Genomic DNA, 14,413 nt, shown 5'->3' on the forward strand with positions numbered 1-14,413 from the left:
GCTATTTGCCAAATGGCAAACAATTGACACTTTCTTGTGGAGGATGACGTGGCGTGGGGGGAGAAGGCAGCAGGGGGGCCGAGCTCAGAGATGACGCCTGAGGACCCCAGTGGCCGAGGATGTGCTCCAGGTGGCCCTGCCACCCCTCCCACACCCAGCAGTCCTCCTGCCACCCTGCAGGCCCCGCACACTCCCGGCAGGGCCTGGAGAGTCAGATGAGCCAGGTTGTGAGGCCTCAGGGACGGTCCAGCCCTCCCTGCTCTGCTCTCTGCTCCTAAGGTCCTTGGTCACTGCAGTCCCCCGCACGGCCTGCACCTCACCCCCGACCTCCCCCAGTCACCCTGGGGACTGACGGCCTAAAGGTGCTTGTGGCTGTCCTACTAGGGTGCACCCCATGGGGTGGGAGGTGCCCTGACTGCCCCTCACAGGGGGTCTCATGGCTCAGGTGCCCCTTGAGGACCTCAGACTGCAGGCACCCTCTGGGTACTGGTTTTATTTTGCTTTATTCTTATTCTTTTTTAAAATTTTTATTTATTATTTATGATAGTCACACACAGAGAGAGAGGCAGAGACACAGGCAGAGGGAGAAGCAGGCTCCATGCACCGGGAGCCCGACGTGGGATTCGATCCCGGGTCTCCAGGATCGCGCCCTGGGCCAAAGGCAGGCGCCAAACCGCTGCGCCACCCAGGGATCCCTATTCTTATTCTTAAACTAATCTGTACACCTGATGTGAGGCTTGGACTCAGGACCCTGGGATCAGAGTCGCAGGCTCCGCTGACTGAGCCGGCCAGGCATCCTGGAGGCAGTCACACTCACCGCCCCCCTCCGCCAACTCCCCCACCTTGTCTGCCTCCTGCTGGCCCCGCTACCACCTCCACCCGGTCCCTCTGAAGGCCCCTGTGTCCCGTCAGAGAGGCTTCTGTGTGGCACCGCAGTGCTTGGGGCAACTGTCTGGCAGGGGACTGTGAACTTGGGTGCAGGAAGGGGCAAGGAGGGGGCAGGAGGCGATGGGGGGCGGTGAAGATGGGGGGCAAGGGGGAGATGGGTGGGGGTGGGAGGGAGCAGGGGAGCAGGAGGTGGTGGGGGGTGGGGGAGCTGGGGGTGTGAGGGGAGCAGGGGGGAGTACATGGGGGCAGGAGGGGGCAGGGGCAACAGGAGGCGACAAGGGGGGTGGGGAGAGCAGGAGGGGGCAGATCTCTGCTACCACGGCCTCAGGCTTCCACCCCACAGAACCCGTTCTCTCTGGATCTGCAACTCCCCCCCCCACCAGGCTTGACTGACCCATTCCCAGAGCCTATGGGACATTTTCCAGAAGTCACCTCCTGCATGCTCTGGGTCTCCAGCTCTGCTGCCCAGCTCCGGGCTGCCCCCCACCACCCTTCTCCCTGCCCCTACCCCTCTCCCTGCCCCCCAGCAGTCTCCACCTGCTTGCGGAGCGGAAGTTCTGGTTCCGACCCAGCAGGTGCCACTGCCCCTCCCCCACAGCTGCCCTGCTTGTGGGGGAAGGGGTCTTCCTCCAGGGAAGGTCAGGTTCTGTCCTCCTGTTAGTGGCTCTGCCCTCGCCCTGCTCACCTCCTCCAGGCTGCAGCCTCCAGGAAATGCTGCCCATGGGGCAAGCAGGGAGGGGAGGCAATGTCTTCAAGGCACTGGGACTCCTCTCACCTGGCCTGGCCTGCCCGTCAGCCGTCAGCTGCTCCTACAGCCTCCAGGGAGGTGCACCCAAGGCTCCAGGCCTGGCCTTTTGGCCTCGAGGTCTTTCCATTAGCTATTCTCAGAGACCCCAGGTTTCCCGTGGCCTCAGACTGGCTACTTATTGGGCTTTCAGGGCTGGTTAAAGGGCACCTCCTCTGTGAGCCCTCCCTGGGCCTCGCACCTGTAGGCCCAACCACAGGTCTTCCTCTGTAAGCAGGGGCACCTCTGGGGTGGCAAGGACCCCACAACTCACCATGTCCGTATCTCCAGCACTGAGCACAGAGCTCTCGGGGTGACTGTGACCTCTAAGCTGGGCCCCTGAGCCAGGAAGGCCGTGGTCAGGGCCGCCCCAGCTGCTCCCGGGCCCACTGTCAGGACAGCCGACAAACCCTGTTCCTAGCCCGTCCCCAAGCTGTCGTGCAGTCTCTGTCTGCCACCTGTCCCTTTGGCGTCGCCATCCTAGCCTCCCAGGCCGGTTCTGTTCTCACGCCTCAGTGTCATCAGGCTGCCCAGAGCTTGGGTCCTCAGATGGCCACGGCCGCCCCTGCTCTCCCAGGCCTGCTCTGTCTCAAATGGGTCCCCATCGCTCTCCCCCGGCCTCCAAACTGTCCCTGTTTCTGCCTGCTCTGTTCCACTGGCCTTGGTGACCTGGCTTGTGTCCTTGTCCAGTTGGGCGCTGACGGCTGACCCTCCCCAGGAGTGTTTCCTGACCTGCATGGCCAGGGACCACCACCTCTCTTGGGGACATTGAGTCTGCTCACCTCTCCTTCCCCGACTGTGACTGTGAAGGGTCGGCCTGGGTGGGGTAACGGGAAGGAAGTCACGAATTGGGTGTTCAGACTCCCTACCCAGCCTGCTCCTGGCCACACTCCAGGCATTGTTTCATAGCGACGGAGCTGCCCTCACCGCGGCATTTGTGGCCATTTGTGAACAAGTGGTGGGAAAGAGGACGGTATCAGGCACAATTTTTTCGAAGAAAAGCAACAGAGATTCCTCCAAGTGTAGCACCAGGATCCCTACGTGGCCTCAGGCTGGGAACCTGCGTGTGAGCACTCACTTGAAGCCGGGAACCTGCTCACTGTCCCAGAGAGCACTGGGCCCGAAGGGCTTAGACGGGCCTTAGACTCTCTGGTCCGAGATTCCAGAGCATCTATTAAGTCCATTTATATGGCAAGGGGAAGAAAATAAGGGGTTACGCTCTGCATCAGAGATTTCAAGGGCCCAAAGAATCCACATCCTCTGGCCTTGGGACCCTGTGGGGAGTGTGGGGATCAAGTATCTTCCATAAACTTCGCCAGATGTAGCCTCCCCTCCCCCCAAAAAGGCCTGTTTGCCCTAGTGGGAAGGGGTGTGTGCTTAGTTAGCATCCCCTTAGTCTCGGTGGCCACCCCACCCGACTGGGGACGCTGGTGATGCAAGGGGCTACAGTGTGGCCTGTGCCTTTCTTCCCCCTGACGAGGGAAGGCCTGGATGATGGACCTTGATGGGAAAGCTGGCAGCTGCCCAACAGGGTGGACTGAAGCCCCCTTAGGAGACTCCCCAATCACCACGGTGGATGCCCGGGGATGGCTGGGGGCCAGAGGCTGCTGTCACACTGCGAGGTTGAGAGCCAGAAGGAGAGCCGGGAGAAGAGCCGGGAGAAGAAAACGGGAGGTTGCCGTGTGCCCTCGAGGTGCCAGAGGTCTAAGGGGAGCAGAACTGTGTCAGGTAAAGCAGAGCAGGGAGTGAGCAAAGATTTGTCACCTCTATCCTTTCTAGCACCTTTGGGCGCTAGAGTATTAAGGCTGGCTCCCTTCTAAACTGAGCTTTGGTTTGAGGATGATGGTGACCATGGAGTCGGATCATCTTCATTAGAGAAAGGGGGACATGAAGACTGTCATCCACGGGGAGTCACCCCTGCACCCGTCTTTGATCCCTTCTGCAATGTCCCCATCCAGACTTTCTCTGTGGCCCCTGGTGAGCGGCAGGCCCTGCACTCCTAGCTCACCTGACCACACACCCACTGTGTTTCCAGGCCTGCCGCAGGGCGGCCCCACGCCACTCCCTGGCCCATCACTTCCACACTAATGCCAACTTCTTGCTCCCGTTTTCTGCAAATTCTATCCCCTAAGGCTTAGTTGGAGCTCCCGTCCCTGAAGCACTTGGGCTCTCCCAGAGCAGAAAGTATCGGTCCCTCTGCCCCTACTACTCTGTACCACACCTCTTTACGGTGCTTCTTACTAGGTTTTTGTGCCCTCCCAGTTTCTACAACCCCACCACTGCCTTTCCTCAGCCGCTGCTCTCCAGCTCAGCCCCTGTGCTGAATGCTAGGATTCCATCTCGCAGGCCCCCTGGGTGGCCCACTCCCATTAGAGCACCCACACATGCCCACACCTCATGTCTCCAGTGCCCCCTATCCTTCCACTGACGTCCATCGAGGTCACCAGAGTGAGCTTCACGTTCTCCTTTGCCAATTCCTCTCTACCTCCCAACCTCGTGACCGAATCCCTGGACGTCTCTATCTACAACCAACACTAGGGGTCCTACTCAGCCCCACGTTCTTCAATGTTCACTGTGAATCTCCCGTCGAGATCTCTTCGTCTCAATTCCAGACACTGCCAGACACCTTCGGCGCAAGTCTAGAACCCAACCCATTCCTAACCCTTGGTATGTCCAAGATGGAACCCCTGGACTTGCTCCTGCCATAATCTTTGCTATCTTGATTACTGGCAAAAAATCTTGGGAGTCATCCTTGACTGCTCTCTCTCACACTCGAGTCGGGAGGTTCTGCTGGCTCTGCTTTCTCCTAACCAGTCTCTGTTTCCACCCTTGCCCCTCCACAGGCTATTCTCAACTCAGCAGCCCTAGTATCCTGATGAGAGGTTGAGTCAGATCATGTTCTCTCTACCCCTTGTTGAAGTCCTTTCTGTGGACCCCAGGCAGCCAATGCTAGCACTTCAACATGTAGGCACACGTCTACTTCGTGGCATTTGCAGACCCTTTCCAAGCCACAGAAGGTAGTTGTGTGGGCTGCACATTTCAGATATTTACGCAAACAGCAATTTAGGCAACATTCTCTCCGCTCAGCACTCCTATCCTCTTAACTCTTCTCCACTCTTCATTGTGCACACATATGCACACGCCCATGTGCAACACTTCCTGTCTCTGCCAAAGATTCCACAAGAGAAAATATTTTCTTTTGTATTATTCACTGCTCTATCCCCAACGTGCAGATAAGCACAGGGCATAGAGCAGACACATCTATTTACTGAAGGGCCTCTAAGGATCATCTGCTTTCTATGCCCTACAAGAATTTTTACGTGGTTAAAAGTAAGCACAAGAACTTGTGCATGGTTAAGCTTTACCAAAAAAATAAATAAATTAAAAAATATATATTAATAAAACAACTGCTCAAAAGAAGAGTCACATCACTGCTTAAACAAGGTTTGGGCAGCCTCAGCTCAGCGGTTTGGCCCCGCCTTCAGCCCAGGGTGTGGTCCTGGAGACCTGGGATCAAGTCCTGTGTCGGGCTCCCTGCATGGAGCCTGCTTCTCCCTCTGCCTGTGTCTCTGCCTCTGTCTCTCTCATGAATAAATAAAATCTTAAAAAAAAAAAAAAAAACCCCAAGAAGGTTTATTAAGGTTTTTCCTCAAGAGGAACAGCCCTGCCCATGCTTCTTAAGAGAAGCAATTAGCAGGAAATGTATGTCATACCTTAAGCCCAGAACCACAGGAGGCTTCTTCTTGAAAAGCCAGAGAACTATATTCCAATTTCCTTTCAAAGCTCTTCTTAAGGTCTGCAAAGCAGAATCCATGTTGCCTTCCCTGAAAACAGAACTAGGCATCCAGTTCAAAGTCTCCAGCTGTTCTCAACAAGAATATTTTAGCAAGACATGGCATTAAATAAATGGACTGAGCATTCAGCAAGCCCAAGAGGAAACTGCAGTAAAGAAAAAAAAAGCATATTCAGTGTAATATCTGTACTATGTTTCCAAGAATGCCTTGTATTTTTTTCCATTTTGGTGGGATAGAAATACTAAAAGCTTGGTGGTTGGACTACCTCAAAGCTCACATTCATTTCCTTCCCTGTACAAGATGGGATTTTTCCAGATCATAGACAAGTACCCAAATCACTCTGCCCTTTTAAGTTGGGGGCTGAGTCAAGGAGGGCTATTTTAATACACATTTAAGTAGCACCTTAAATAAATACAAGACCCAAATAAAACAAAAGGTTATTTTATGAGCTATTTTCCTCCTTCAAATACCAGGCAATCTCTTCACACTTTGGTTTCACCACATACATATAACTTATAAGAGCGTATTTTATGTCTTTTAGCATTCTACTGTGACTGCTTACCAAGGAAAACACTGAGGTAATCCTTCTTTCTGTCCCTCAATCCTAAAAACAAATCAGATACATGAACTGACAAATGTATGTGTACTTAATGAGGAAAATGAGACAAAATATTTGAAACTGGGCAGGTCCAGATAATGAAGAATGTTCCTATGTGGAGAGAACTAGCTCCAGCCCACATAACCTGTCTTAATAATGCTGGTAATAAAATAAAGACTAGGACCTTCCCAAGGACTAACTTTTCCCAAGTACATTCTAACTTCAAAGAAACGGACTGTCTCACTGAGGGGTAAAAGGTGGTCAGTTATGATGGCAGATCAAGAGGCCAGGAAGAGAAGATTTAAAGCCGTAGGGGAAAGAGAGTAACAGACCAACACCCGTATTTCTCCAAACATTCCTAAGAGAACTATGTGCCCACAGTTTAATAAATTACAGTATTTTCATACCTCTGATGAACTTCTTACCTATCTTTCCTGCCCGGTAGATTGCAAACTTTTGAGGAAAGGCCTTTATGCCTCTTTGTGAAGCAAGCAGTGTTTATTCATAAGAACAGATGGACTGGCTCCATCCTATTCCTTAAATACCAGTAGAAGTATTTGGTACCAAAGCTCCCCCTGATGGAGGCTAAAATCATAACTTGCGTATTTACTGTTAGTCTCTAAAACTAGATTGTTTGGGGGCACGACTAGTAAGCCATTAAAGTCATCTGTGTTTTAGTGGGGAAAAGAATTATCAACTGTGACATCAAGCCTCCTCTAGATTCTAGGTCACTCATACTTAGAGTCACAGATATGAACATGGTGTCAGTTCTTAGATATTTATCATATAGTATGAGGTTCATATATCATATCCTTGAGAGCTTTTGGACTTTTCAGCCATAAAAAATACATCAAATACATGTTAATTTTGGGCATGCTCCCCTCTGGAGCCAAGACTACAGAATCCACACAGGGATCAACGGAAGCAGGCCCACCTCCCTTTCTGACAGGCCACCTTTCCACCTCCCTCAGCAGTGGCAGATTTCCTTGGGATAGTAACGCATCTCCCTGACTTCAGCGGGTCCTGCCCTGCATATTGCTGTGCCCCACAGGGCGTGTCTCTTCACATTTCTGCTGTGTCCCAAGTGGACTGTGTGAGACATGACAAAGGAATCCAGCACTGTCATTCTCCCCATCATGCTCTCAAACTGAGGACAAATTGATGCTGTTAATCCATCGTATTGTAACTTGGGAGTTACTGTTATTTAATGATTTCTAACCTATCTGGCAAGTAACCACACAGCCTATGTCACAGATGTAACAGGTAATATTTAGCAACTTTTACTAATGTGTGATGTTTGTCTATGACTTTAAGTCCAAAGGAATGTCTGAGAGGTGAGTTTTCAAGCAGAATGGCTGTAGAGGACCTTAAAATATGCCACCTTGGCCTGGACTGGCCTTAATGCTTCACTTACTTATTTTAATTTAAAAAAATTGTTGCATTTATTAGATTTTTGGCCCCTCAATCCCAGACATATGTGTAACTGGATCAGTAGAAGGAAAGTATTAGTTAACTAAATTTATTAGAAACTCAAAAGAATACAATTTCCAATTTTTTTTAAACAATATTTTAACATTTTCTCAGGTTGGTCAGAGCTTACATTTGAAATCTTATTCCTAAATCTCAATTTAGTAACCGATGGCCTGACCACATTCCTGGAAAGTCTCAGCAAGGCATGAACACTACTTCACACCTAGTTGCAATGAGACAATATCTAGATCCCTGAGCAGTGATGTAGACTTTCTAGGACTAGTCTCCTTTTCAGTATTCAGGGACAAGGCACAGGGTTTTCTCAGCTTGTTTCTTTCCGTCGCCAGCACTCAACTGGCCGACAAGCTGTTCTGCTCTACCTCTATGGAGAACATGTAAGTCACATCGATTCCCCAGATCCATGTCCTCATTAAGCGCCACCTTTGTAGAGAAAAACAACTGGGAAGGAAAAGAAAGCACCACTGAATAGCCAGCTACAATTTTAACTTAGCAATCTTTTCCATATGTCTACCATACTACTTCATACATAGTCGAAGCAAAAGTAACCAACACATTCTTTATACGCTTTTTCACTTTTTCTCACTTCTCTCAAATTCTTCAATCTATTATAAAGTAAGTTTGAAAATTTTTTACATAACATTTCGTTGGTGGGCTTACACCCAACAAATTAACAATGACCAAAGGATTCCCTTGGTGAAATTACAAGCTGTGGAAGATTTGAAATAGTAAAGTTAACCCCTAATACAGTATTAAACTTATTTTTACATATAAAAATAATACAGTGGGATATTTTATTCAATAAGATACAATCTATAAGATCAAGAGAGAATATACAAAACTATTCTATGTAGTCTGATGTAGTTTGCTGTATAGTAGGAATAAATACATCTAGAACAGAAAGCATGAAGTCTGTTCTCAAAGAAATCACCAATTAGGTGATTTAAACACTTAGGGGTTTAAAGCCAAGTATTCTGTAAGTACCAGGCAGAAAGGAGCTACAGTTGTACTTAAAACAATGTGGCCATTATAAAATAAAATCTTAAATCTATAAACAAAAACACACAAAACCAAATGAAAATGTACTAAAATTTAATCATCCATAAAAGCTGTAATTTAATCTGACAGTAAAACACAAGAAGCAATATTAGAGTTGGTTTAGTATATTATATATTTTAGCTTTGAAAGCCATAGAAATCAGTTATCCCAGTTTTTTTCCTATAAAAGACCCATTTTTCCAAAGCATTATGCACAATTTTAATTAGAATATAATGACAGAATGATATTTCATAATTTTTTAAATATAAAATGAAGTCAATGACTCAAAAAGTTATCTGCTGCAATGAGTTTGAGGAGAAATTTCATAATCTATATCATTACAGATATAAAGTATAATGGTTCAACTTTTAGTGCTTGACAGGGAGGAATCATGATAAAAAGGTCAATATGAAATCATTTGATTATAGTAGCAATATCTAACATTTGAAATGCATCCATGCTCTTTTGTATAATCATATTAGAGTCAAGTATATTTATTTTCACATCTGTTATAACTGCTATTGCAAAGGAGAAATACTATTGTCTTATTTTCCAAGAGATATACACAGAGCAATTTTTTTTCTCCAGGGAATTTGTGCAAACCAATATAAGATTTAAATTCTTCACATAATATATAAAACAGGAGAAGCCTCTTCAGATTTAATTTTTGAAGTCTGGAATGCTGGCACTTCCCAATTAGGCAACAGTTCTTCATTCCTGTAATCTAGAACATCAAATAGATATATTTAAATATATATACATATGTAAAAATAAACAAACATATGTATATACACACACACACATATACAGTTAATCTCTTGATGTCAGAAGATGGTAGTGAACAAGCAGATAATCATATAGAAAGAAATGATTTCAGCCGATTGTTACTAGACAATGAAATTATACCAAATAGCTATCAGTAACAAGGCTATTTTAAACTTTTAAAAACATTTAAAAATGGTTTTATTAATTTCACAATCTGACAGTCCTGTCTGTAAAAAGGAAAACTGTAATTATTTCTATCTCATTATCTTATTTTTCCAAAAAGGAAATGATACCTGCACATAAAATATCCTTATCCAACCACTTCAGGACTATATGATATTAAGATTACCACTTCTTTAAAAAATATATTTATTTATTTGAGAGAGAAAGAGAGAGAACAAGCACAAGTAGGGGGGAAGGGCAGAGGGGGAGGGAGAGAGAGAGAAGAACCCTTGAGCAGACTTGGCACTGAGCAGAGAGCCTGATACAGGGCTTGTCTGGGGGGTGGGGCGGGAGGCGGCTCCATCTCCTAACCTGGAGATCAGGACCTGAGCCGAAACCAAGAGTCAGACACTTAACCGACTGAGCCACACAGGTGGCCCTTGGATTACCACTTCTAACACAAGTTAGGACCCGAAAACACGACACAGAAAGAGCTGACCCCCATAGGCAAGGGCAGAAGACTCCAAGTTAGTTGTATTACTCAGCAGAAAAGAATTAGGTTAAAGGAAGAATTTCCTGAAGATGAATTTCTCTCCTCCTCTTTAGAAGTGGGACATACTGGAAAGAGATTAACATGTTTCAATACAGTCTTGCTTAAAGGATAAGGTCAGATAAACTGCCCTCAAGGTTCATGTACTCTTACTCAAATATATATATATATATATATATATATATATATATATATATATATATATATATATTTTTTTTTAATTTATTCCCCATCCCAGTACTTTTCAAGTGGGATCAACATGGCACTTCCAGTCTATAATCACTCTATGATTTCTCTGCTCTGCCAAGTATTCTGACTTATTTCGTATTTTCAAGCATCCACGGAGATCTCAGGTGACGTATTAAATATATTGTTGGGCTGAATTACATATCAGAACCTAAGAATTTACACAACCAGGATGAAAGTCTTATTTCTGGATGTAGGCCAAGATTAATCTCTCAGGTAAAGCCACAACACACTGCAGGTTGTATATGAATGAATTTTCACAACAGGCCAGGAGATGGCACCTCTTCCTTTAAACAGGCTAAAACATTTTCTACAGAACTGGAAATTAAACTAGGGTCAGCTAAGGTAATAGCATCAACAAGACAGTTACCTATAAGAGAGCTAAATGATTTAGTTCAGAATAGGAACTGGAGTCCTATTTTCCTTACCTTTGCACCCTTACCTAAAGAAACACACCAGCAAATTTTAAAATAATCATCTTCAGGGAGCTAACGATTTATAGTTATTGAATCAAGATTTCACTAAAAGCCTAAAGCAAACATTAGACCAGACGCTATCTTTCCTAAATCCAACCAGAGGCAACCCCATGCTGTTTCATGCTTTCTGCCCATTTTCCTTGACCTTCATTTAAAAAGGAGGTACCAAAAAAATTAAATTAGACTAAATTAAAGGGGGGGTACAATTACTCAGTTGTTTCCCTGGAGAGAGAGATTCATCCAAGTCTCTAAGGAAGCACTTATTAATTAGTTAATTTGGTGCTCTGGAAGAGGTAATCTGCTCAAAGGACCCAAGAGACTTAGAACTCTCCAGTGGTAAAAGTAGACTTTCCTCTAACCCGACCAAGATTAGTAATATGCACATAACCAGCATCAAAATACATCATAAAACAGCTTCATGAAAATATTCCTTTATGGTATAGTTTATAGAGCTTATGAAGATAAGTAGAAATTGTTTAGGGGATTTAATATATATAATTAGAGGAAAACAAACAAATGGTCCCTCAGCACCTGGTTTCTCATTTGATAGGCAACTTTAATGCTGCCACTAATTTCTCTCCAACAGGTTCGCTTTAATGAAAATTTAAATGGTACTTAAAGTCAACTACTACTTAGAAGCCTGTAGACAAAACATTTCAAAAAAGCCAACCTATACCCAAGAGGAAATGACTACCATAACATAGTACCACATACCCAGAAGAACGGCTTGAGTTAAAAAGACTGGCAATACCAATTTTGGAGAGGATGCAGAACTTATAAAGCTGCTAGTAGGTGTGTAAACTGGTACAACTACCTTGAAAAACTTTTTTTAACAGTAACTACTAAAACTATCCATATAATATAGTATACAGTCTGGCCATTTCATTCCTAGGTATTTATCAAATAAAAATGATGCACATGTGCATACTCATGCAAGAATGTGCAGAATTACCCCATCAGTTCTTCAACCCAAATGTCCATCAATAGCAGAATATATAAAAATATTGCCAGTACAGTCATGCCATAAAAATGAACTACTGCTATATGCAATAAGGAGAATTCTGGAAAACATATTTTTGACTAAAAGGTGCCAGACACAATACCTGTTTTTGTTAATGTTAAGTTCAAAGAGAGGCAAAACTAATTGTGTTAACAATCAGAGCAAGGGTTACATTGAGGGGAGGAAAGACTGTGATTGATACACACAGGTGTGTTCATTTTTAAATAATGCATCAAAATGTGCACTTAAGCATTTTGTTTCAGATAAACCATGTTTCACTTTAATTGGGCATGAATTTAGGAATGACCCTAGAAGGTATTCCATTTATTCAACCACTATTTTCTGAAAACCCATTCTGTACTTGGCACTAGGGACACAGGGTGAATAAAGCACACATGAGCACACATGGTCCTTGCCCTCAGACACCTTACAATCTTATGGGAAGAAAGACAAATTATCAACAGAGGAACATATTTACAAGCCATATATCAATCACGTTCACAAGATACAGAAACCTGGAAATACCCCAAAAGGTGAAATGGGAAGTGGTTAGGGCTGGGGAAAGCCCAAAATAAGAGTATGAGAACGGCATTTGTTCTGCTTTCAGTATCTTACCTGGCTCAGAGCTGCTGCTTACTGTAAGTCTAAAGCAGCAGACATGATTTCTTTTTAGGCTTCTTCTTTTCCACTGGTGTTTTTCTATTTATCTGTCTGACAAGGTCATAAAATATCTAAATAAAAACAAGAGAAAAAAATGTCTTATTCAACAAACATTTGAGATCTTGCTCCACAAAACCATCCTGGTTCTGTTCAATGGGATTCTGCCCTTGGATCTATATATTGCTGCTTTAACAGCAGGTTTCTTAGAAGCCCCACGTGACTCTCAGGGTAAAGGACTTACCAATTTACCATGAAGGAAATACACCTGCTCTTAGATATTCAGTATCAAGAAAAAAAAAAAAAAAAATGAGTAGTAAAAAACAAGGCAGTGAAGTTACAGTCTTCATGGAATCTTCTATGCTTCAATACATTAATTATTAAGGGAATAACAGTTAATGTTCACATTGAATCTTCACATTTATTCTACTTTTTAAAAATGTCAAACTTGGGCACCTGGGTGGCTCAGTTGGTTAAGTGCCCGACTCTTGATTTCGGCTCAGGTCATGATCTAAAAGTCCTGGGATGGAGCCCCACAATGGGCTCCCCGCTCAGCAGGGAGTCTGCTTATTTCCCTCTCCCTTGCCTTCTGTCCCTCCCCTTGTTCACAAGCACATGCGCTTTCTCTCTTAAATAAATAAATCTTAAAAAAAAAAAAAATCAAACTTAACAGAGAAGTTGCAAGAATAATACCAAGGACTTGTGTATTTTCTTTATACAGGTTCATCAATTAGGAACAATTTACCACATGTACTTTATCATTAATTGCTAAATACACTCTCTTATTTTCTAAACCATTTGAGAGTAGCTTGCATATAACGGTCCCTTAATGGTTGAGTGTGTATCTCCTAAGAACAAGGATATTCTTCCATTACCATATTATAGTTATCCGGTTGCATACATTTAAGCACTGATACATTACTCTGTATTATCTACAGTGCAGATTCCAATTTTGTAAATTATCTCAATAATGTCCTTTATAGTAATTCCTGCTCCCCTCCACCACAAAGAGTCCATCTAGGATCACATACTGCATTTCATTGTCTGTCACTTTAACCTTTTAGAATCTGGAATGGTTGGTTCTTCAGTATGTCTTTCATGACACTGTCATTTCTGAAAATGGATGGCTAGTAACTTTATAGAATTTCAATTTGGGTTTGTCTGATGTTTCTTCATGATTATATTCATGCTCTATATTTTTTACTGGACCAGGACAAAAGAGATACTTAAGAGGAACTTAAGTTCCTTTTAAGATACATGTAAATGCACATGATTTTTGTTTGCCTCTTTTGGTGATATTGGTTTTGGCTAAAGTGAAAAAGAGAAAAAGTCACCCCAATTTGAAGTGACAAATAATTTCTTAATATATCTTCTGGATTCATTTTGAATGAGAAATGCAAGGCATCAAAGAAAAATACAATAGTACTTATTTAAAAGATTATTATTTTAATTCCAATATGTTTATATGTTTCAAAGTGTCAGAATAATTAAACAACATATCAGCAGAATTCAGTTCTTTGCTATGAAATGCAAATACTAATGACCTGGAATAGAAACAAATATTGCAGAATCTCTTTACTATTACTCATCTATAATAAAAGTGCTTTGTAGAAGTCTATATAAGTCCCAGCTTTTAGGGGCATAGGGACAAATGACAAAATTTGAATATGCACTAACATGGACTTGATTTTAATAATTGTGTTGTGGTTGTATAAAGAAAATATCTTTGATCTAAGGGTACATACACTAACGTATTTATGAATAAAGGAGGGTGATAAGTAAACACTGACATGTTAACTGGTGAAATCTGGATGAAGAGTAAACAAATTTAGTGTTCTTACATATTTTCAGTAAGTTTTAAAAGTAAAATATTTTAAGAATCATTGGTCTACATTTCTTTAAGATGGTGCTCAGATAAAACAATCTCTATTTACCTTATAATCCTAAGATTACAAGGCTAAATTATT

The 14,413-nt window shown here is 43.7% G+C and overlaps 1 protein-coding gene and 1 long non-coding RNA gene across 6 annotated transcripts in view; one reads left to right on the top strand and one right to left on the bottom strand.

The window, feature by feature from the left end:
* The first annotated feature begins 1,173 nt into the window (after positions 1-1,173).
* LOC112663894 (uncharacterized) overlaps positions 1,174-14,413 on the top strand; it is a 30,522-nt gene continuing 17,282 nt past the window's right edge. Inside the window, exons 1-2 of one of the 2 annotated variants that reach the window (XR_003139433.3) lie at positions 1,174-7,327; positions 11,376-11,581. This is a non-coding gene — a long non-coding RNA (uncharacterized LOC112663894). The remainder of the gene's footprint in view (positions 7,328-11,375; positions 11,582-14,413) is intronic. The other variant, XR_004806189.2, reaches the window with a different exon arrangement.
* The window catches only part of RAP1A (RAP1A, member of RAS oncogene family), a 70,413-nt gene continuing 64,627 nt past the window's right edge, over positions 8,628-14,413 (bottom strand). For all 4 annotated transcript variants that reach the window (XM_025452889.3, XM_049095376.1, XM_035700706.2 and 1 more), the window contains 2 exons: positions 12,405-12,520; positions 8,628-9,314 (listed from right to left, as the gene is read on the bottom strand). In XM_025452889.3, coding sequence (XP_025308674.1) covers positions 12,434-12,520 — 87 coding nt within the window. In that variant the 3' untranslated portion in view covers positions 8,628-9,314; positions 12,405-12,433. The remainder of the gene's footprint in view (positions 9,315-12,404; positions 12,521-14,413) is intronic.

The sequence above is a fragment of the Canis lupus genome, chromosome 17 (assembly GCF_003254725.2).
Source record: "Canis lupus dingo isolate Sandy chromosome 17, ASM325472v2, whole genome shotgun sequence".
Lineage (NCBI taxonomy): Eukaryota > Metazoa > Chordata > Mammalia > Carnivora > Canidae > Canis > Canis lupus.